This window comes from Perca fluviatilis, chromosome 15 (assembly GCF_010015445.1).
Source record: "Perca fluviatilis chromosome 15, GENO_Pfluv_1.0, whole genome shotgun sequence".
In the NCBI taxonomy this organism is placed as follows: domain Eukaryota; kingdom Metazoa; phylum Chordata; class Actinopteri; order Perciformes; family Percidae; genus Perca; species Perca fluviatilis.
In genome coordinates this window covers 3,385,420-3,407,688 of record NC_053126.1, presented here as the reverse complement: position 1 = coordinate 3,407,688, position 22,269 = coordinate 3,385,420, and the positions used below count along the sequence as shown (strand labels likewise).

General features: G+C 41.3%; 2 protein-coding genes across 2 annotated transcripts; one reads left to right on the top strand and one right to left on the bottom strand.

The window, feature by feature from the left end:
- Positions 1-446: 446 nt before the first annotated feature.
- s1pr5a (sphingosine-1-phosphate receptor 5a) lies at positions 447-4,689 on the top strand. The gene is made up of 2 exons (XM_039826331.1): positions 447-620; positions 1,495-4,689. The coding sequence occupies exon 2, from the start codon at positions 1,753-1,755 to the stop codon at positions 2,956-2,958; it is 1,206 nt and encodes a 401-aa protein (XP_039682265.1). The 5' UTR covers positions 447-620; positions 1,495-1,752; the 3' UTR covers positions 2,959-4,689.
- Positions 4,690-11,995: 7,306 nt separating this feature from the next.
- Positions 11,996-22,250, bottom strand: spc24 (SPC24 component of NDC80 kinetochore complex). Its single transcript, XM_039826332.1, has 6 exons — positions 22,184-22,250; positions 16,661-16,843; positions 15,407-15,551; positions 14,362-14,466; positions 12,848-12,924; positions 11,996-12,217 (listed from the first exon to the last, which is right to left on the bottom strand). The coding sequence occupies exons 2-6, from the start codon at positions 16,824-16,826 to the stop codon at positions 12,111-12,113; spliced, it is 600 nt and encodes a 199-aa protein (XP_039682266.1). The 5' UTR covers positions 16,827-16,843; positions 22,184-22,250; the 3' UTR covers positions 11,996-12,110.
- Positions 22,251-22,269: the final 19 nt, after the last annotated feature.

Sequence of the window (22,269 nt, the reverse complement as noted above, 5' to 3'; positions counted from 1 at the left end):
TGGCACCGTGGCTGTACCCAGTGTTGGAATGTAACTAAGTACAAAAAAAACTACTATTATTTCCTTTACATAAATAAAGACATTTGCACCATAAATTGAGTGCAGAGAAATCCACCACAATGCAGAAAATGAAGTTTTTTGAGGTTTAAAATGTCAATTTTAGTGGAAATGTTGAACCCAAAGTTACGCCCTTGACTGTATATAACTGTCTGAGACTTTTACGCAAGTACTTTATACGAGACTGGCTGTACCTGAGGGCAAACTGTACGACAAGGTGACACAATATCACTTTCTTCCTTGTTGCAATGACAAACAGGAACACATAATCTATCATCGCGCTCTAATCTCTCCTGGGGGCGAACCAGAGAGAGAAAAAGAAGACTCAAGGGATCACGGGAAGGAGGGAGGGAGGGAAAGCGTCGAAGGGCAAAAACATTATAGGCCAACCCACTGTGACTGTACCACTGAGCGCATGTTGAGTCCTGCCCTGCTCCTTTCCCACAGCACACTCGCATGTCGCTGCGGTGCACTCATCCACGGAGCCCCGTCTCTCTCTCTCCGGCTGTGGGATCACTTCTCCTGCGACTGAAGGCTCACTGGATAATTACACGTTTTTACAGGTGCGTGGAAAGTCTTTTTAAAAGTTACCTTTTTTAACGTAATTGGTCCGATTAGATGCGTATAGAGGGTGGCGTGAAACGCGCCTGTGCTGTGCTGCCCGGTAACGGACGTTTGGCTGACCTGTCAGGACTTCTTTGTTTTATTACGTAATTTGAAATATGTATTGTGTTTTTTTTCAATATGTATTATATTTTTTTGTGTGTCTTTTTATGCCACTGTAAAGCACTTGCATCGGCGACAAGCGCTTCAGAAATACATTTTTATACATTTATAGTGACTTTGCTGTAATCAAGTGGTCATTTTGAACAGTTGTAGTATCTTTAATAAGGGCAGTTTGGACGTTATATTTCTAGCCTATAAAAACCAAGTATGATTGCAAATGAAAAGTGGACATATATGTAAAGACATTTGTAATTAATAAGCTCAGTATAATTGTCTGTACGAGTTAAATTTGCCGGTTTGGATACTTTAATGTATGCTTATTTACGCAAATGCATGCGTAAATACGCATGATCCATTAATATATATATACAAAAAAGTGGGTTTAATTTTTTGTTGTCAGGAAAACAGTGCCACTAAGGATTAAGAAAAATGTTCAATTACAATTTACACTTTCAAATGTTCCTTTTTTTTACTACCGTTGTCTGCAAGTGGCCGTTTTCCGTAACGTCACTGGAAGCTTTCCCCCTCATTAATCATGCAGACATGGTCCCTATTAGATGTAATTACCTGTGTGTATTCTGGACATTGGACATGGTTTCTAAATTAATTACACACAATTACAATAACAATCTATTTCCTATCGTTAATTCTCATTTTTCATCATCAATACTAACTTTCTTCTCCTTTTTTCTTTTTTTTCTTTAAATGCAGGCTGGCTCTCGTCTCCGCCTAGTGCGCAGCCCGGGCATTGACAAAATGTGATTTATTTTGGAGGAAAATTCAACCACAGGAAATCCTATTTGATAGCATCAAAAGGAAAACTTCAAGTGGACTGCTTCTGTCTTTTCAATACCAAGAAAGAATGCACAGCCAGAGGATTATATGACGTCTTCTCTGTGGATCTAAAACTTAAAAACCAAAAGAAAGAAGAAAAGAAAGAAGAATCTATCCAGTGGAAGTACATAAAGAATGGCCACAGAGTCTTTCCATGCTGCGTACGCTGCTGTAGCTCCATCCGCAATCCCCATGTCGCCCTCCACAGGAAACCTGCTTCGGATGTTTCAGGAGTACCAGAGCAACGCGGTCATCATCGACCACTACAACTTCACGGGCAAACTGCCCAAGAACAAGTACAAAGAAGGACTCACCCCGGAGGCCATCGCCTTCCTGCTCGTCTGCCTGCTCATCGTCGCCGAAAACGCCGTGGTGCTTCTGGCTATCTGGAAGAACAAGAAATTCCACGTGCCCATGTACTACCTGCTGGGCAACCTGACTCTATCGGACCTGCTCGCAGGTTTCACCTACATGGTGAACATCATGACGTCCGGGGCCAAGACGTTAAAGCTGACGCCGGTGCTGTGGTTCCTGCGGGAGGGCGGCGTGTTCATCATGCTGGCCGCCTCCGTCATCAGTCTGCTGGCCATCGCCATAGAGCGCCACGTCACCATGGTGAGGATGAAGCCGTACCAGGGGGACAAACAGGGCCGGATGTTCGCACTGATCGGCGCCAGCTGGGTGCTGTCCGTGTTCCTCGGCGTCCTGCCCGTCCTCGGCTGGAACTGCATGGGCCGGCTGGACCAGTGCTCCACGGTGCTGCCGCTCTACGCCAAGAGCTACATCCTCTTCTGCATCACCGTCTTCAGCGCCATCCTCATGGCCATCGTGGTGCTCTACGTGCGCATCTTCCGCATCGTCAAGTCCAACACGCACCGCCTGGCGTCGGCCCCGCAGCGCAAGGGCCTCTACCGCAAGTCCCAGAAGTACATGGCCCTGCTGAAGACGGTCACCATCGTCCTGGGCGTCTTCATCATATGTTGGCTGCCGCTCTTCGTCCTCCTGCTGCTGGACTTCTTCAGCCCGGCCAAAAGCTGCGGGGTTCTCTTTAAAGCGGACTATTTCCTGGGCATCGCTATGCTCAACTCCCTCCTCAACCCCATCATCTACACGCTGACCAGCAAGGACATGAGGAAGGCCATCCTCAGGCTGCTCTGCCGACACTGCCTCCTGACCAAAGATGGACAAGTGAAGAAGATTGGGATGCCCTTCCTGGACTGCAGCACCAGCAGAGTCGACGCAGCCTCGCACAAACTGGAGGGAGTGGAGACGACGGTGTCCTCCGGGAACTTTACACCGTCTACGATCAAAGCCGTTTACCCCAGGATGTCTAAAACATGACACAGCGGCTCGCTGAATGACGCTGAGAGCGAGCGTTGGGACTAAGACTCGGCCGCTTCTCTCCAATCCGAGCTGTGCTCCAGGCGGCGTACGACAGGAGCGGAAGTTTTGAGTTGCACTCCGCCAGGGTTCGGTATTAAACCCTCATGAACAGAATAAGCTCCATGTATGTGATTGAAGCAGGGCTGTCCTCGACTATAGTCAGTCGACTAACACAGGATTTTGTCGAGTAACCAATTAGTTGATTTAATCGACAGATCAGAGAATCATGCAAAAGCACCTCTTTAAATCGTGTGATGTACCAGAGATGTGCTCGCAAGTTTCTTGGAAATAGAACATTCAAAAGCATTAAAAATAAATGACTAATCGACTGAAGAAATCTTAGTCGACTAAGATTAAAACGACCAATCAGTCGACTAATCAACTAAGAGGGGGCAGCCCTAGAGAAGATAGAAGTACAAATTGAGACAGACATTAACTTTAAGTTTTATAGATGTTTAGTCATGACAAACAGATATGTCAATTAGAGCTGCAACGATAAATCGATTAGTTGTCAACTATTAAATTAACTGCCAACTATTTTGATAATCGATTGGAGTCCATTTTTGAGGGGAAAAAGTCAAACTTCTCTGATTCCAGCTTCTTAAATGTTAATATTTTCTAGTCTCTTCTCTCCTCCGTGACAGCAAACTGAATATCTTTGAGTTGTGGACAAAACAAGACATTTGAGGACATCATCTTGGGCTTTGGCAAATACTGACGGACTTTCTGACATCTTATAGACCAAACAATTAATCGAGAAAATAATCGACAGATTAACAGACAATGAAAATGATCGTTCGTTGCAGCCCTAATGTCGATGCTTTTATTGTAGCTGTCGGTTACATTTATCTTTTAGATAGTGAAAGCAAGGCCAGTATTTGTCAGAAGAAGTCGTTTCATTTCATCAGTTTGTTTTCCACATGAAATAAAATCAAAGACTGTGTGCAGACGTTTCACATAAATACAGCCAGCTAGGCAGCACATCTGAGGTTTATCCTTATCTCCTCTCCCTGTGTAGCACATAATGATATGTTGTTACAAACAGAGCATCCACACCCAAAATCTGCAGCCAAACCCATTTTAATGTCTGCCATGTGAGTTTTGGTCAGCCGTAGTGCTGGGTAGAGGTCCCCATCGGCCAAGATCAGAAGCTCGGTGGCCTGGAGACGCACCGAACACGTCATACGGAGGGGCTGAGCGCAGCGGTTTGCAGCTTTGGAGGTCCCTTTAACATATGTAGCGACACATGATGGATGACTGAAAGCAATAAAAGCAGACAGTGGAGGTTTGTTGACGCCTTTTAGCTGGTGTAACAGAGTAGAATATCGCAGCGATGTGCCACAGCTTGTGGACAAAGTTCACCGTGAAATGATACAGATCTGGTTTTTCTCGTGAAAGAGCACAGATGTGACCTTGTTCCACGCAGACAGCAGTCTGTCAAAGCCCAGACTACAGAGTGTGTGGGCTTCAGAGTGCCGGGGGGAATTTCATCGTGGTTAAAGTGACATTAGAAATGGGTCCTTTGCAAACTGTAATATTGTACATAAATGTAAAATGTAGTATACTTTGTAAATATCTATAGTCTTTCTCTGAGCTTATCAGAACTGCATTTTGTATTGTAAAAAAAACATCTCTTTAAGTTATGTCACCTTTGTATGTGCACTGAATAAAACATGTGAATGAAGTTTACTTGGAGGTTTATGTTAGACTCTTATGAGTCTCCTCATCAAGGTTAATGTCTGAAGGTTTCTCACTGACCGACATCTGTGATTTAACTACAAAAGAAATCCACATCTGAATGACATTCAAATAGACAGACTCTGAACTTGATCAAGAAACTAGATAGACTCTGAAAATGTTACTTCCAGCCCACATATTCAGACGAAGAAGTACTTATCTTGTTTTTTTTTTATTCCATATTGATTTTATCTCATGAAGTCTTGAGTATTTAGTTGCTGACATGAGACTAAATGTTCTGCAAATACAGACACTATAAGCCACACATGTCAAACTCAAGGCCCGCGGGCCAAATCCTTCCCCCATATCAATTTAGATTCACAATAAATTTCGGCCCGTCTAGTTTTTGTCACTTTGTGGGCCTTTTTTCATCCTTTTTTTGCAGTTTTTGGGATTTTCTTTAACATTTTTGTCTACTATATGACACCTGCAATAATACAGTACTCGACATGTCTGGCCCTGGATGTGATCCTCATTTTCCACGGTGGCCCTTAGGGAAGCTGAGTTTGACACCCCTGCTATAAGCTATTGGGAGATGTGAATCATTTTTTGGTTTAATATTTCAAATGAACTAACTTTTTTTTCTCCTTTGTCCCAAACAAAGACATACATTCAGGTTTAATAATGTATTTGTACAATGTAAATAAACACTGATTGAGCAGAACAATAGAAGCAAATGTTCCTGCTTCTCGTGAAAATTAAAAAGTCAACATTATAAGTTGTAAGTGCAACAGCCGAGCTGTTTTTGGGCACCACCCAGAATGAATGCAAAAACAATGTGAGCATCAAACGAACTAAATGACTTCTCTCAGATCCCCTGTGGCTTTCCTTAGCAAGTTTTTGACTGTAAGCTTTTTGAGAGTCATTTATTTATTATCTGCTCTAGCTATTCCAATGTTTATAGTGCCCATATTATGAAAAAAAGAAAAAAAACTTTTTCAAAAACAATTTCTTTTCTAGATTGGGGTGAACTCGTGTTGTAGCAGTGTTTTGCCATTGAAAACACAGTGGCTAACCGCTAGCAGCGCTAGCTTCTAGCTAGTAGTCCTTACCTAGGTACTGTCAGGGCATGCCCTCATACTCTGCTTCTGACTGGCTAGTAGTCCTTACCTAGGTAGTGTCAGCGCATGCCCTCATACTCTGCTTCTGACTGGCTAGTAGTCCTTACCTAGGTACTGTCAGGGCATGCCCTCATACTCTGCTTCTGACTGGCTAGTAGTCCTTACCTAGGTAGTGTCAGCGCATGCCCTCATACTCTGCTTCTGACTGGCTAGTAGTCCTTACCTAGGTACTGTCAGGGCATGCCCTCATACTCTGCTTCTGACTGGCTAGTAGTCCTTACCTAGGTAGTGTCAGCGCATGCCCTCATACTCTGCTTCTGACTGGCTAGTAGTCCTTACCTAGGTACTGCACATGTGCGACTCCCAACAAAGATGGAACAGAAGTGAGATGTCTCACTCTGTAGCTAAAACAGAGAGGTCAACACACAGGGTGAAAAGAGGAGCTGCAGCAATGAGCAGTACAACAAAAATGTTGTTTTTGTTTTTTTTAAATGAAACCATGTAATCCTATTCTGATATAACCTCTAAATACAATTATGAACATGAAAATGAGCATAATATGATAACTTTAAAACACAGATATAGTAACAATGGTCCAAAATGATGTAAAATGACATGTTTAATTGAAAAACCATCACATTTTCTTGAGGGAGGACCCCTAAACCCCTCCGCCAAATACACACATGCACCTAAGTCTTCCACAAAGCTCGGGGAAACACTGAAAGTGAAAGGTTTGTTGGCACAGAGGTCTTGATTCTACACGATGGTAACTTCTGAGGATGTACACTAGTTAAGGCCAACACACGTCAAACGCAACACCACAAACTAATCGATTAATCATGGACACATTAATCAACAATGCTAATAATCAGAGGTTGCAGGCGTATTCTATGATATACCATATCACAAGTTAGTTTATGTTTAGCACAGGACTGCAACTAGTGATTATTTTCAATTTATTTGTTGATTGTTTTCTCGATTAATCGATTAGTTGTTTGGTCTCTAAAATGTCAGAAAATTGTGAAAAATGTGGATCAGGGTTTCCCCAAAAAGCCCAAGAGGACATCCTCAAATGTCATGTTGTCCACAACTCAAAGATATTCAGTTTACTGTCACAGAGGAGACAAGAAACTAGAAACATATTCACATTTAACAAGCTGGAATAAGAGAATTTAGATTTTTTTTCACTCATAAAAAATGACCTAAATAATAGTTCAAAATAGTTCATTTTTCATTTTAGTTCATCATTCATTAATTTAATAGTTGACAACTAATCGACTAATCTTTGCCGCTCTACTTTAGCGTTAAAACTATTTGGCAGCAAAGTTAAGCATCACGTAACAGTGAATCTAGCAAAACCCAAGTAGTTCTGTGCTACTTGACTTTATGGAATATTAACATTGGATGACACAAAGCTGACTCAAACATAAAAGCAGAGATGAAAGGAAAACTAAAGACAGATAGGAGATTAGTCTTGACTGAGCAGAACCCCCGCTTCCATTCAAACCACTTGTTAACCGCCGATGAAGCTGTAGAAACAAGCTGCTGTGAGCTAGATGAGGCTCTGTTTACCGTAAGGAAACCACATACTGGTGCATGATTGTTCTAAGTTATTGTACGTGTGGAACGAGCATATGGCATCCTGCCCACTCTTAACCACTCGCCACGCTGCAGTGGTACACAATCGTGGCATTAAGTCTTTTTCAAAGAAGGGGGAGTTTCAGTTCTCAGCAGAGAAGGCTCATGGGTAAATGACATTAAAAAACACAAGCCCTGCAATCAGAAACAACAAGTACACTATCATGGAATACGTTTACATGCATGCCAATATTCCACTATTATCCCGAATATGACAATATAACAAATTTGATACAGGTCACGTAAACAGCATTTTCGGTTTGGATATTCCGAATAAGGCCTTTTTTCCGAATATAGCATTTTCCGATTAAGACATGTGGGATATTCCGGTATTATTTGGAATATCCAAATGGTTTCAATAAGGGTTTTTACCGCAGCTTTACGGACTCTTGCCTGTTTACGGCTTACGGTCAGTTCTGTGCGTTGCTATGGTTGTTGTACACAAACCAACCAGCCGACAGTTTGCAGGGCTGCAGACCCGATAACAAAGGAGAAACACAGCTACTTTTTAACATTATCGAAGACTTGGATCAACAGGTTTTTGGATATGCACACACATCTCTACGCCGAATTTTTTAAGAAGCTGGTTGAAGGAATGAAAGAGGGACGCTGTGTTGACACGGTCCTAACCCTAAACTTTGGAAAAAAATCCTATTTTGCACAGCTACATGTATACGGGAATATTCCCTTTCATTAGCCATTTGAACAGTTTAGTCGGAATGTCGTCTTTTTCGAAATAAGGCCAAAAACCGGAATATTATGTGCATGTAAACGTAGTCACTGTCGCCTGGATAGGAGATCAGATTCCAGCATCTTGTGGATATGTTAGGCCACTTTATTTAACCAATATCATGCCTGATTTTGGCACATTAGACATAAACGTAATTGTTACACTAACCGAAGTCTAGGGTTGGGCATCGAGAACCGGTTTCAACTTGAAAACGTTTCAAAAATTAGGATTCCATGGCCGGGTTGGGTCAGTGGGTAGAGCAGGCGCACATATACTGAGAGCTTTATGCCTCGACGCAGAGGTCCAGGGTTCTGACCTGTGACGATTTCCTGCATGTCTTCCCCCCTCTCTCTCTCCTCTCTCACCTAGCTGTCCTATCAATTAAAAGGCGGAAAAGCCCAAAAAAATAATCTTAAAAAATGTGGTTTTGAATCTGATCATTGGTTCTAAATTTAACACGTGCAAGGTTTGGTGTCTGTAGCAGCCGACATACTTCCAGGCACTTGTTGTGTTGCAGCCGTGGAGCGCAGTAAGCGGCCTTCTGTTCTAGTCTGGCTTTATTTGAAAGTTGAAAAAGCTCCCGCTAAAACTGGAAGACACCACTGAATCAAATGTTCCGCTTATCTGTGGAAATAAGCATGTGACCCGTGGGGTACCAGAGCTAATCTGACAGAGCTGTTTATCTGACAAAAAAAGGTTGGGAATCATTGGCCTAAACTAAAGTAAGAGTAATCCACCTCCAGGCTTCTTCTAAAAGCTTCTAACAACATCTCACTGTTCCCTCAGCAAATAGATTTAGTTAAATTGTGAAAGAAATGGCTCAGTTGTCATTTTGTAAACCAATTATGGAACTAAAACAAAAACTATTTTTTTAAACTGCACAAAGGTGTCCGTCTCTCTGCAAAACCATGTAGACACAAACATAAAATAGTTCTGAAGCGACATCTAGTGGCCAACACGCCACTCTGCCTAAATGGTCAGATTTTTATTCTCATTTTAACAAGATCATTAATTAAAAACCTTTTTTTCTACTCAGGAACATCCCCAAAGTCAGACTTCGGAAAGATGCTGAAAACCTCACTCACACTTATACTACAAGTCGTTTAGACGTGGGGTTCTCAAACTTTTTTCAGTAATATACCTCCTTTGAATTGTGCTTTTAAGCCAAGTACCCCCGGACCAGCCCAAAAACATTTTTACATCTGTATGAAGAGGAACAATAGTGTCGGCAGTGATAGATTTACTAAACAACAACCTTGTAACTGAAAAACATTTAAATGCTACATTTCACAATGTTCAGAATCCATCACTTAATTTATTCATTAATATAGTATAATTATTTTAGGAATTATGAATGACATTTTTAAATGAGCATTTTGCAAAAACTTCACGTACCCCCTGTTGCAGTACTCCAAAGTACCCCCAGGGGTACGCATACCCCCATTTGAGAACCACTGGTTTAGACTATTGCAAGTCCATTTTTACTGGATTACCTAAAAAGTATTTGGGGGAACTACAGCTAGCAGACAGTGGGTCACATCACCCCCACTGCACTGGCTACTATGGGTGGGAACCACCAGAGGCCTCCCGATACCATATCATCACGATACTTATGTCACGATACCATATTATTGCGATTTTAAACATATTGCAATATATTGCATTTACTGTATTGCCTTTTCTCCAACTTCAAGTTTTTCCCCCAAAAGAAAACATGGTCAACATCTGTTTTATCTAAAAAGATAAATTTTTCCGTTTGTTCATCTCTACGGAGCCCCCCTGGTCCCACTTTGTCAAAAAAAATTAATAACTATCTCGTGGCCACGAGATACGTATCTTGAGGCCAGAGATACTATCTTGAGGCCAGAGATACTATCTTGAGGCCACGAGATGCTATCTTGAGGCCACGAGATACTATCTTGAGGCCAGAGATACTATCTTGAGGCCAGAGATACTATCTTGAGGCCACGAGATACGATCTTGAGGCCACGAGATACGATCTTGAGGCCACGAGATACGATCTTGAGGCCACGAGATACTATCTTGAGGCCACAAGATAGTTATAAATAATTTTTTTGACAAAGTGGGACCAGGGGGGCTCCGTACATCTCACTTCAGTTTTATTGCTGCAAAATGGGATTGTAAAGCAGACAAACATAATAATAGATCGATACTTGGCGTCTGTGTATCGATACAGTAAATTGCCAAGGAAATTATCGCGATACTATACTGGCTACTGATTCTTTTACTTGTTCATAAAGCTTCAAACTTACTCGCTCCCATACAGTTTAATTTCTTCCCTAAAATGTCAGAAAATATGGATCAGTGTTTCCTAAAAGCCCAAGATGTGTTTTTTTAAAGATTATTTTTTTGGGCTTTTTTATGGCCTTTAAATTGACAGGACAGCTTGAAAACAGGAAAGAAGAGAGAGAAGAGGGACGACACGCGGCAAAGGGCCGTGGGCCAGATTTGAAGCCGGGCCGCTGCCAAGGCCTCAGCCTACATGGGGCGCACGCTCTACTGGGTGAGCTAGAAGGCCGCCCCTCAAATCTCTTGTTTTGTCCACAATTCAAAAAGATATTCAGTTCACTGTCAGAGGAGAGAAGAAACTAGAACAATATTCACATTTAACAAGCCGACATCAGAGAATTTGCTTTTCTTTTAAATGTTCCTTATGTGACCCATTAAAGGAGCGGTGAAAGTGCATTCTGTTTTTTACACCCCTAAACTGTGAAGCTTGCTGCCTCTGGATATTAAAATGGCGAGCATGCTCTGTATTTTGCAAAAATAAAAATCTGTCTCTTTAATCTGGCTTTTCATTTGGAGTAATGTTATAGCATTAGTTTATAAGTGTTATCATTAGTTCTTATATCATTTTTAAACCCTTGGTTATTTTAATTGTTTTTTTATTTTTTATTTATTAAAAGCTACAGTGCGTAGTTTCTGTCACCCCCATGAGGAATTCTAAGTAATAACAAAACTTGTCGTATCCACATGACACAAGCCTTCCGTAACACCCCCCCCCCCCACTAGAGCACGGATCGGGCCACATTTTTCTGTCAGAGCCTGGCCCGAGCCCGACAATTAAAATCTTGTTATTTTCTCATACTAATGACACGTGTACGCTTGTAGGAAGGCATTCAGAAATTTCAACAGATGAGCGCATCAGCGCACACGGGGCAACAAGCGCACGTACATAAGTTTTTTATTTTTTTTTATTTAAGATGTTCATGGCCGGGTTAGCTCAGTTGGAAGAGCAGGTGCACATATATAGAGGTTTACTCCTCGACGCAGCGGCCGCAGGTTCGACTCCGACCTGCGGCTCTTTGCTGCATGTCATTCCCCCCCTCTCTCTCTCCACCCTTTCATGTCTCCATCTGTCCTATGGAAAAAAAAAAATAGATTTTAATGTTCAATGCCTTATAGCGCTGATGCGATCGAGCCCACCCCGAACATCCTTTCTAAATCTGTCCAAACCGTTGGGGTATCCATCCTCCATCCCCCACGCAGTTGCCAGTAGCCAGGGAGGAGCGAGCGAAAGTCGCCGGATGAGAACCATTTCTGAACATAGTCATACTTAGAAATCCAGAGAGTTTTGTGGAGCTGATAGTCTTAATTAGCTTTGTAACAACTCATTTGGCAACGGCTTGGATGTAATGGCTTGTGTTTTTTTTTTAAACTGTTCATTTTTTTTGTCTTCATTTTTGTTCCGTTTTCATTTGTGTCGTTTTAATTTTCCTCTGTGAAGCACTTTGGGCTGAAAGGTGCTCTATAAATAGAGTTGAGGAATCCATGTTGCTCAAATACAATTCGATAACAACTAAACCAATTGGGTTTGAAATATTTAATTTTAAACAGTATACACTGTATGGAACAGAAGAAAACAAACATATTTACAGACAAATAAAGTAGACATTGTTTCTGACCACACCGCCCTCCTTCCTCTACCATTCAGTGCTGACAAAGCCCCACAGCTGGTCGCTTACTTCCCGCCGAGATCGCACAGAGGTGTCGATGTCGATGGGAGTCGCCAGGTCTGCACCGTAGTGTACTGCAAGAGCAGAGAACAGACTGACCACCTGAAGCCATGTTAACCGACACACAACACGTACAGTACAGGCCAAAGGTTTGGACACACCTTCTCATTCAATGCATTTCCTTTATTTTCATGACTATTTACATTGTAGATTCTCACTGAAGGCATCAAAACTATGAATGAACACATATGGAATTATGTACTTAACAAAAAAGTGTGAAATAACTGAAAACATGTCTTATATTTTAGATTCTTCAAAGTAGCCACCCTTTGCTTTTTTGATAACTCTGCAAACCCTTGGTGTTCTCTCAATGAGCTTCATGAGGGTAGTCACCTGAAATGGTTTTACCTTCACAGGTGTGCTTTGTCAGGGTTCATTAGTGGAAGTTTTTCCCTTATTAATAAAAAAGCAAAGGGTGGCTACTTTGAAGAATCTAAAATATAAGACATGTTTTCAGTTATTTCACACTTTTTTGTTAAGTACATAATTCCATGTGTGTTCATTCATAGTTTTGATGCCTTTAGTGAGAATCTACAATGTAAATAGTCATGAAAATAAATAAAAAAACACATTGAGTGAGAAGGTGTGTCCAAACTTTTGGCCTGAACTGTAGTCAGAAAATAACAGAAAGCGAAAAACCGTACCTCCTTTTAAGATGTTGGGCGGTGTGTCGTACTCCCACTTGATCTTGGTTATATGTTGGTACAGCTGAGCCACATATCTGTTGAGGTAAGATTAAATAACTCAAATCAGAAATATGTCAAACTACTTACAACTCCCGAGTCTGGATCAACGGAAGTACATTTCCAGGATAGCTGCCCGACATCTGGCACATTTCAGCTCTCCGTGCGCTGCCGTTCTCAAAAACAATGTTCGAGCTAGAAAGCTACACGCTGAAAATGGCAAGTTTTGAAAAAAAATGTGGATCGTTTAACAAGGCAGGTGTGCTTGGTTCTTTCAGGGAATGATTGTAAAGATTTACAAAGAATATATGTTTAGGTCATTTCCTCTCTAACTGGGAGGTTTTGGGACTGATTGGTGGGATTGCTGTGGACCAAGTACACATAGAGATACACTGGTAAGAGCCAATCAGGTTTAACCATCTATCAGCTCATTTAAATAGCTCACGTTACTGTATTGTGTCAACAGATAACTTCATTTAATATTGGATGTGTCCGGAGCTTAGCGCCGCCCAAGACGACTGCGATTGGTTTTAAAGAAACTGCGATTGGTTTTAAAGAAATGCAAACAACCCAGAGCGTTTTTTTCTCCTATCTCAGAATACTACTGTAAAATTAAAAATTTCTAAAACAAAAAATGAAAATATATGAAACACTCTGAAAACTCAAATTAAACTGAAATGAAAGCAAAATGTCAAACCATCATAACCTTTACATAGGTATTACATTACATTGCACTATTATACAGTGTTCATGTTGTATACAGTAATATCCACCCCTTTTACATATCTATTGATGTCATCCACACACTAAAATGTGCATTTTCCACAAATTTATGGGAAGTGATGCTGAGGGAAATAAATAAAATTAAAAAAAATGTAATTTCTTGTGAGGGGATATTAATTTTTGTATGTTGTGACTAAAAGGTATCAACAGCTGTGTAGGGCTGGGTACCAAACGTCAATACTTTTATGGCACCCGAAGCGCGTAAGCGCAAGCAATCTGTCCTCTCTGCACACACACACACACTTTCAAGTGTGGTTACAGTTTTTCAAAACTTCACGCAGACAGCGTTTGCTGCGATATGATATTAATGGCGAGCCGAAAGCGGTCGCGGTGCTGTTGACGTTACACTTCCTCTTTAGAAAAGCAGGCAGAACGGTGGTTTCTCTGCCCTGGTGACTGACTGACAGGCTGAGGTTGCAAGGCAAGGCACTTTTAATAAATGTTACTCTGAGTGAGCAGTTTTACCAGAATTTTAAAATTTTGATAACTGTTTTGATTCACAATTAACGTGGAAAATAAAAGCTTTGTGTTTAATGTATTTTTGTTGATGTTGAAATGGATTTTAAAACATATGGTATCGGAAAAAAAAATATCGTTAGGAACCAGCATCGAAACTGAGGTAAACTGGCACCGGATCGAAAGATTTTGAACGATGCCCAGCCCTACAGCGGTGAGATAAATCTGAGACTCACACTGCTGAAGGGATGACCTCGGTCGTGTCTTCGTCCACCTCGTTCTGAAGAGTCTCGAGCTCGTGCTCGCTTGTTCTCAGCCTCTCCAACTCTCGCTGCACAAATCTGGGGGAGAGTTAAGGATGCTAACAAATAAGATGTACAGACATTATCTCGGTGGGAAACTATAGGCCCTGACACACCAACCCAATTATTGGCCGCCGGACAGTCTGGCGAGGTCGGTGACTCGAGTCTGTTTGGTGTGTTCGGTGCTGTCGTCAGCCTGAGGAGCCGTCGGCGTTCATTTGGGCCAATTTGATTGGTCGAATCGGCCGGTGGGCAGTCGGACTCAATGACCAATCTGATTGGTGGAGCGCTAGCCTTTGACTAGCGAATCAGTGCACGAGAAAACTGGAGCTGACAACGCCAGTATCTTCTTATTACTAGCCGTGGTATTTTCTTGTGTTCAGCGAGTAATGACAACAACGATCCTTCTTGACTACTATCACCTCTCTCTGATGGAAACAATAACTGACGACAGCGTGCTCTGCGTTTACGAAGTCTAGAGAAATGTTCCCTCATTTCCAGTTTTCATTTTTTGTAATACGTCTTCATAACAGCAGGCGGCGCCAATCTGTATTGCAGCCTGCTGTTATGGAGACTTATTACGTCTCCCTTTTCTGCCGATTGTCAGCGGTCGGGTTGGTGTGCCTTTAGGCATAGTCATATTTTCAAATCTCCAATTATCTTTTAGCTCTGACTTAATGTAGGTCCCTATGGAATCTGTCTTATAGCTTTTTTAAATTCTTAAATTTCACAATTCCATCCATTATTTGGTATCACTGAGACTATTGGGCTCTACATTAATGCTGCCATCAGTCTGGACCCAGCTGGGCCCTTGTCAAAAAAAGACATTTGACATCCAGGCCTAACAACTTTCCTGGGGGAACCCTGTGTAATGTGCAAAATAAATCATTTTCTCTGCAGCATTTTTTTTTTATGGTCAAAAATTTGATGACACTAAAACTTTTTTTTTTTCATGACAAACAGACGTATAAAAAGATACTGTAGTTCTGAGTCGGTCATCTGGCTCTGGGCTGTGCACTGCTTCAGTTGTTCCTCCAGGCTCTCCAGCTCCGCCTCCCTTTGCATCTTCTCCTCCTCCATATTAATCAGCTTCTGGCTCACGCTCTCCTCCAGCTGAGTCACATCTGGGGAAGGACAGCAACAGAGAGATAACAAAAGGAGTAAGAGACAGAGAGAATTTTGGAAAGTTCAATGGATGCATAACCAATGTGATCTGGCTAATTGTGGCTGATAGACAAAATCCAAGACCACATAAGTTTATAATGAACTCCAATAGTAAATCTTAGCACAGCAGAGCAGGGGTGCAATAAATACACCAGCACTTTTTGCACTTCGCACTTTAATTATTACAGTTAAGTCTTAGGATGTTGTGTTGTCTGTGCTGTCAGGTGTGTCCTTCTCTTGTGTACTAGGACGCTTTGTTGATCTCATATTTGTTGATTTTAGAGTGTTTTTTCTGTTACATGTTTATGTTGTGAAGCAACAGATTGTAGCACTATGTCCAAGACAAATTTCCCCCTCTGGGACAATAAAGTGTATTCTATTCTACTGTAATACACAATCACTGCATCGCGATGTGGGCCTGGATGCATCAATGCAGTGACGGACCATAATCGATTACTGCCTACCGATGTTACTTTGTTTTTGCCTTCTGTGTGTTGTCTTCTGTGTTCAGACTCTGCTACATTCAGGAAGTGTCTTTTTTTAAGAGCCGATACAATAAAAAAGGAGAGTTCACAAATAGGAGACTGCTTGAATTTGTTGATGAAAAACCATGTGTAGCAATATATAAAAAATATTGAGGCGGTGACGTATCGTGATATTGAATCAAAGACAGGATAATCGCGATCGAATCGCGAGATCATTAAAGATTCCCGCCCCTGGAATGCCATCTGGCTAAATTTAGCTGATCGATACTACCCAGGACCCAGAGATGGGACCTCGAGTCTGAGACTTGGACTCGAGTCACATTTAAGTCGCGCAAACAGTGACTTCAGACTTGACTTGTGAACATCTCTGCCAGGACCACATTAGCTTATTCATGTACACTGTATATTAACCTACTATATCTGTAGTGTCTTGAGATAACTCTTGTTATGATTTGATACTATAAATAAAATTGAAGATGAGAGATGCTGTCCATTTCTTCTTAATTTGGCAGCAATTATTCTCCTAAACGTAGAAAACTGACAGCTTAAAAAAAAAGTTATTAAATGTCTGACTGATTACTTACCTTTTAAAATCTGTTTCACAATCTTTTTTGTTTCTGCGTGTTTGTCAAAGAAAGCCTGATGTTCATCTTTCACTTGTCTCAGTTTCTCAAGTTCGCTGTTTTTGATGTAGGCCACCAACACCTCTCCCGCCTCCTCCAAGTCCCGCAACTTATTACCGTCAGCCATCGTGGTCACACTGACAGCTAGAAGAAAATAAATAGGAGAAAAGTGTTTTTCTATGCATGGTGCACTGACTGAGAGGTCATCAAGGCTTGTTAAGCTTTGCATTAGGGCTGCACGATATGAGAAAAATATGTGATAACATTGTTGAATATCGCTGTAACGACATTGCTTGTGATAAATAATCAGATATTAACTTGCACTCAGATCTATCCATCTGCTTCATTTTGGTAATATTATTAGGAAACACTCAAGTAACTTTCACTGCTATGCGGATGACACCCAATTATACTTGTCAATCAAACCAGACGAAACCAGTCAGCTAGCTAAACTTCAAGCGTGCATTAAAGATATAAAATCCTGGATGACCTATAATTTTCTGATGTTAAACTGTAACAAAACTGAAGTTATTGTGCTGGGCCCTAAACACCTCCGAACCTCATTATCTAAAGATATAGCTACTCTGGATGGTATTGTCCTGGCCTCCAGCACTACTGTCAGAAATCTAGGGGTTATTTTTGATCAGGATATATCCTTTAACGCCCATCTAAAACAAACCTCAAGAACAGCCTTTTTTCATCTTCGTAACATTGCCAAAATTAGGAATATCCTGTCTCAAAACGATGCTGAAAAACTAGTCCATGCATTTGTTACTTCCAAGCTGGACTACTGTAATTCCCTACTGTCAGGTTGCTCAAATAAGTCCCTTAAGACTCTCCAGCTGATCCAGAATGCTGCAGCGCGTGGTCTCACAAGAACTAAGAAAAGAGATCATATTTCTCCTGTTTTAGCTTCTCTGCACTGGCTTCCTGTAAAATCCAGGATTTAATTTAAAATCCTTCTCCTGACCTACAAAGCTCTAAATGGTCAAGCACCATCATATCTAGAAGAGCTCCTAATACCTTATTGTCCCACTAGAGCACTGCGCTCCCAGAATGCAGAGTTACTTGTGGTACCTAGAGTCTCTAAAAGTAGAATGGGAGCCAGAGCCTTCAGCTACCAGGCTCCTCTCCTATGGAACCAGCTCCCAATCTGGGTTCGGGGGGCAAACACTGTCACCGTATTTAAGAATAAACTTAAAACTCTATTTGATAAAGCTTATAGTTAGGGAGTGAGGAGTTGCAGCGTCCGCCTAACCAGGCCCACATGCTTCTCTTCATAGTCATTAGATTAATAATATCACAAAAGTAGAGGGAGGCAGGCCAGCACAGCCCGATCCGGCAGGGGAGAGTTTCAAGCCTGAACAGGCCACCTCTCCTTATGACCTGTCTCTCTTAGTTATGCTGTTATAGTTCTAGACTGCCGGGGGACTTCCTTCCTTTGACACACTGAGCTGCTCTCCCTTTCTATTACCATTTGTGTGCATCCCGTCCCAGAAATGCTTGTTACTAATCCTAGCTAATCCGGAGTTTACTCCCCGGAGTCCTTATGTTTTTTCTCCCAGCGTATTTCCTTGGAGAACGTTGGAACCAAGATCCTGGTTGCAGCTGTCGCCGTGGTCCTGCTGCACTCCCTGCTAAGCTCTGCGGTGCCCTGCAATGTCATGCTGCGTCCTGCTATGTCCATGCATGCTCTGCTGGGCCACGCTACATCCTGTAACGCCCTGCAGCGCACTGATATGACATGAACTACTACCATTTTAAGTCACTGTTCCATTATTAATGTGACTATTATCGCCACTGTTCATCACATCCCCAACCGGCACCATCAGACACCGCCTACCAAGAGCCTGGGTCTGTCTGAGGTTTCTTCCCAAGAGGGAGTTTTTCCTTGCCACTGTCGCACCGCTTACTTACTGTAATTGTTGGGGCTTTGTAAATTATAGTGTGGGGTCAAGACCTACTCTATCTGTAAAGTGTCTCGAGATAACTCGTTATGATTTGATACTATAAATAAAATTGAATTGAATCTGCTGCTTTCAGTATTCTGGTAAAATACAACAATTCATTTTTTAATTAAAAAAATAAAAAGGAAACCATTTCCAACATTTTATTTGACAATTTGAACATTGAATTGAATATAAAAGGCACCACTGAAAAAAGAAATGCAGCTACATTTTAATCCTCCTGTTATCCTAGGGCCAAATTTGACCAATTTTCAAAAAGGTTTCTATATCACAAATACAAGTAAATTATCAGTTCACTACTTTCAAATTAGAATTTTTTGGCTGTATATTAATAAAAAAAAAAAAAAAAAAAAAAAAAAGATAAAAGAACGTTGAAAATCATAAAAAAAATCAAATAAAAACATTCCTGAAAAAGTGCCAAAAACATCGGGGGAGGAAAGCGACAAAAGTGCTGGAAAAAATGACCAAAATGTTTAGATTTTGACCCAGAAGAACCAAAAGTTGCTTGTTGGTCGACGGAAGACAACAAAAGGGTTAAAGTAAACTTTTCTACCGATAAAAAAAAATCTCTAGCGTGTCTTTTGCGATGTGTGTATTGGGCCAGTTAATGTTGAAATCACGATAAACCAGAGCCGGATTCAGAAAATACTGTCAGCCATAAAAATCCATTGATATATGAACAAAGTCTGTGTGAAAAGCTTCAGATTATAGACCTTTTTCACAGCAGACATGTTGACATGACATAGTAGGAAAAAGCACAGGTGTATTCAAAACCATTAATGATGGCTGCATTCCACTTAGGAGAGGTCCTGGTATTAAACCATTACTGATGGCTGCATTCCACTTAGGAGAGGTCCTGATATTGTGCATGCTGACTCACTGAAATATCTTACTGGGACACTTGATGGAACTGAGCCATCGTTAAGGTTATCAATCTCAGCTGTGCTTTTCCTACTATGTGAAAAAGGTCCATAGATAGGATTAAAACTGTAAGTATGGTGACTGTTAGTGCTACTGAGGTGGAGATTTCTGGCTCAAAGTCTGAGAACAAAACCTTTAAAAAAAAAGGTTCCTGCAATGTTATGTTTACATATGTAAAAAAAGGCATTATCTAATGCTATCTTTTGGTGAATTTAGGAGAAATTTATAGACACAAACACACAAAGTCAGTAAAATAAACACCTACATACAGTGGTGCTCATAAGTTTATAAACCCATGCTAAAGTTGACTTTAAAAAAAAAATTAAAAATAAAAAAATAAAAAACACAACATCTTTTGGAAATTGATCTTAATTAAAACATTTAGGAAAAATCCAGCCTTTAAGGACAACTATTTTCTTTGTGAATGAATAATGTATCATAAATAAATAAATGTTCTTCCTTAAAATACAGGGGCCATAAGTCAGTACACCCCTATGTTACATTCCCATAGAGGAAGGCAGATTTTATTTTTAAAGGCCAGTTATTTCATGGATCCAGGATACTATGCATCCTGATAAAGTTCCCTTGGCCTTTGGAATTAAAATACCCCCCCATCATCACATACCCTTCACCATACCCCCACATCATCACATACCCTTCACCATACCCCCACATCATCACATACCCTTCACCATACCCCCACATCATCACATACCCTTCACCATACCCCCCACATCATCACACATACCCTTCACCATACCCCCACATCATCACATACCCTTCACCATACCCCCACATCATCACATACCCTTCACCATACCCCCATCATCACATACCCTTCACCATACCCCCCATCATCACCATACCCTTCACCATACCCCCACATCATCACATACCCTTCACCATACCCCCACATCATCATATACCCTTCACCATACCCCCACATCATCATATACCCTTCACCATACCCCCCATCATACATACCCTTCACCATACCCCCACATCATCACATACCCTTCACCATACCCCCACATCATCACATACCCTTCACCATACCCCCACATCATCACATACCCTTCACCATACCCCCACATCATCACATACCCTTCACCATACCCCACATCACTACATACCCTTCACCATACCCCCCATCATCATATACCCTTTTCACCATACCCATTATCATTACATACCCTTTCTCATCATCACACCCCTTCATACCCATCATATATTCCTTTCACCCACATCATCACATACCCTTCACTACATACACATCTCACATACCTTCACATACCCCCACATCATCATATACCCTTCACCATACCTAGAGACTGGGATGGCTTTTATTTCAGTTAGCCTAAAAGCTGGTGTGATTTAGCCTAGAAATCTAAACGCACCCTAGCGGCAGCAAATTTAATTTGATGTGGGTCTGGCTTGCCAGGCTAGGTTTGATTTGCATTGGGAGATGATCTTATGGAAAGTACCCCATGCCAATATCTAGGTATGGTGAAGGGTATGTGATGATGGGGGGGTATGGTGAAGGGTTTTATGATGATGTGGGGAGGTGAAGGGATGTGAGGATGTGGGGTTATGGGTGAAGGGTATGTGATGATGTGGGGTATGTGTGAAGGGTAGGTGATGGTGGGGTATGGCGAAGGGTATGTGATGATGTGGGGGTATGGTGAAGGGTATGTGATGATGGGGTATGGTGAAGGGTATGTGATGATGGAGGGTATGGTGAAGGGTATGTGATGATGTGGGGGTATGGTGAAGGGTATGTGATGATGTCGGGGGGCTATTTTAATTCCAAAGGCCAAGGGAACTTCATCAGGATGCATAGTATCCTGGATCCATGAAATAACTGGCCTTTAAAAATAAACATCTGCCTGCCTCTATGGGAATTTAACATAGGGGTGTGTATACTTATGCCCCCTGTATTTTAAGGAAGAACATTTATTTATTTACGATATATTATTTATTCACAAAGACAATTGGTGTCCTTCCTCACTTTTTTTTTTAATTAAGGCATTAATATCAATTTCCAAAAGATTAGTCAACTTTAGCACGAGTTCATAAACTTCTGAGCACCACTGTTATGTATTTATTTTAGATGTTTGTTTCCACTAGTCTGAAAGAAGACAAAATAGCAAAAGCAAGAAGCAAAACAGCCCAAAATCTCAACATTAAAAAAAATTGTTTGCCTGTAACGTAGCTAGTCTTCTCTTAAAACCCTAAAATACGTCACGCTACGCGAGAGAAAGAGTACCACACATGCACTTAAGAGACTAACTTTACGACATTTAACGTTATATAATAATACTTTACAACATCGACCCCGTTTTGCAGATTTTTTTATTTAAAAGTCAAAGCAACATGGTCAGGTAGCCAACACATAACGGTGTTTGTTTACAACAGTAGCTAGTGCAGTGTAAACGTTAGCTAACGTACGCGGATAGCTAGCTAAACTGTGATAAAATGATACTGACAAACAACCCAACTCACACACAACAGTGTCAACTCTATGACTAACTTGTAACAACGTCTGCGGGAAAAAAAAAATAAGCTACTTTTTCTTAAAGTGAAGCAGTAAACATACCGTACAGCTCTTTCCTCTCCCAGGATTCAAATCCAGACTGAGCTCTAAGCGGAGCGCGCCTTTTCTGCTTCCGCCTTGCTCATTGG

What these genes read in the sequence shown, in the direction of transcription:
- s1pr5a (XM_039826331.1), top strand. Translation starts at nt 1,753, where the DNA reads ATGGCCACAGAGTCTTTCCATGCTGCGTACGCTGCTGTAGCTCCATCC.
- spc24 (XM_039826332.1), bottom strand. Translation starts at nt 16,826, where the DNA reads ATGGCTGACGGTAATAAGTTGCGGGACTTGGAGGAGGCGGGAGAGGTG. An exon ending in TGTGAAACAGATTTTAAAAG is followed by an intron (nt 15,552 to 16,660) that starts GTAAGTAATCAG and finishes GTCCTTCCCCAG; the next exon opens with ATGTGACTCAGCTGGAGGAG. An exon ending in GCCCAACATCTTAAAAGGAG is followed by an intron (nt 12,218 to 12,847) that starts GTACGGTTTTTC and finishes CTGCTCTTGCAG; the next exon opens with TACACTACGGTGCAGACCTG.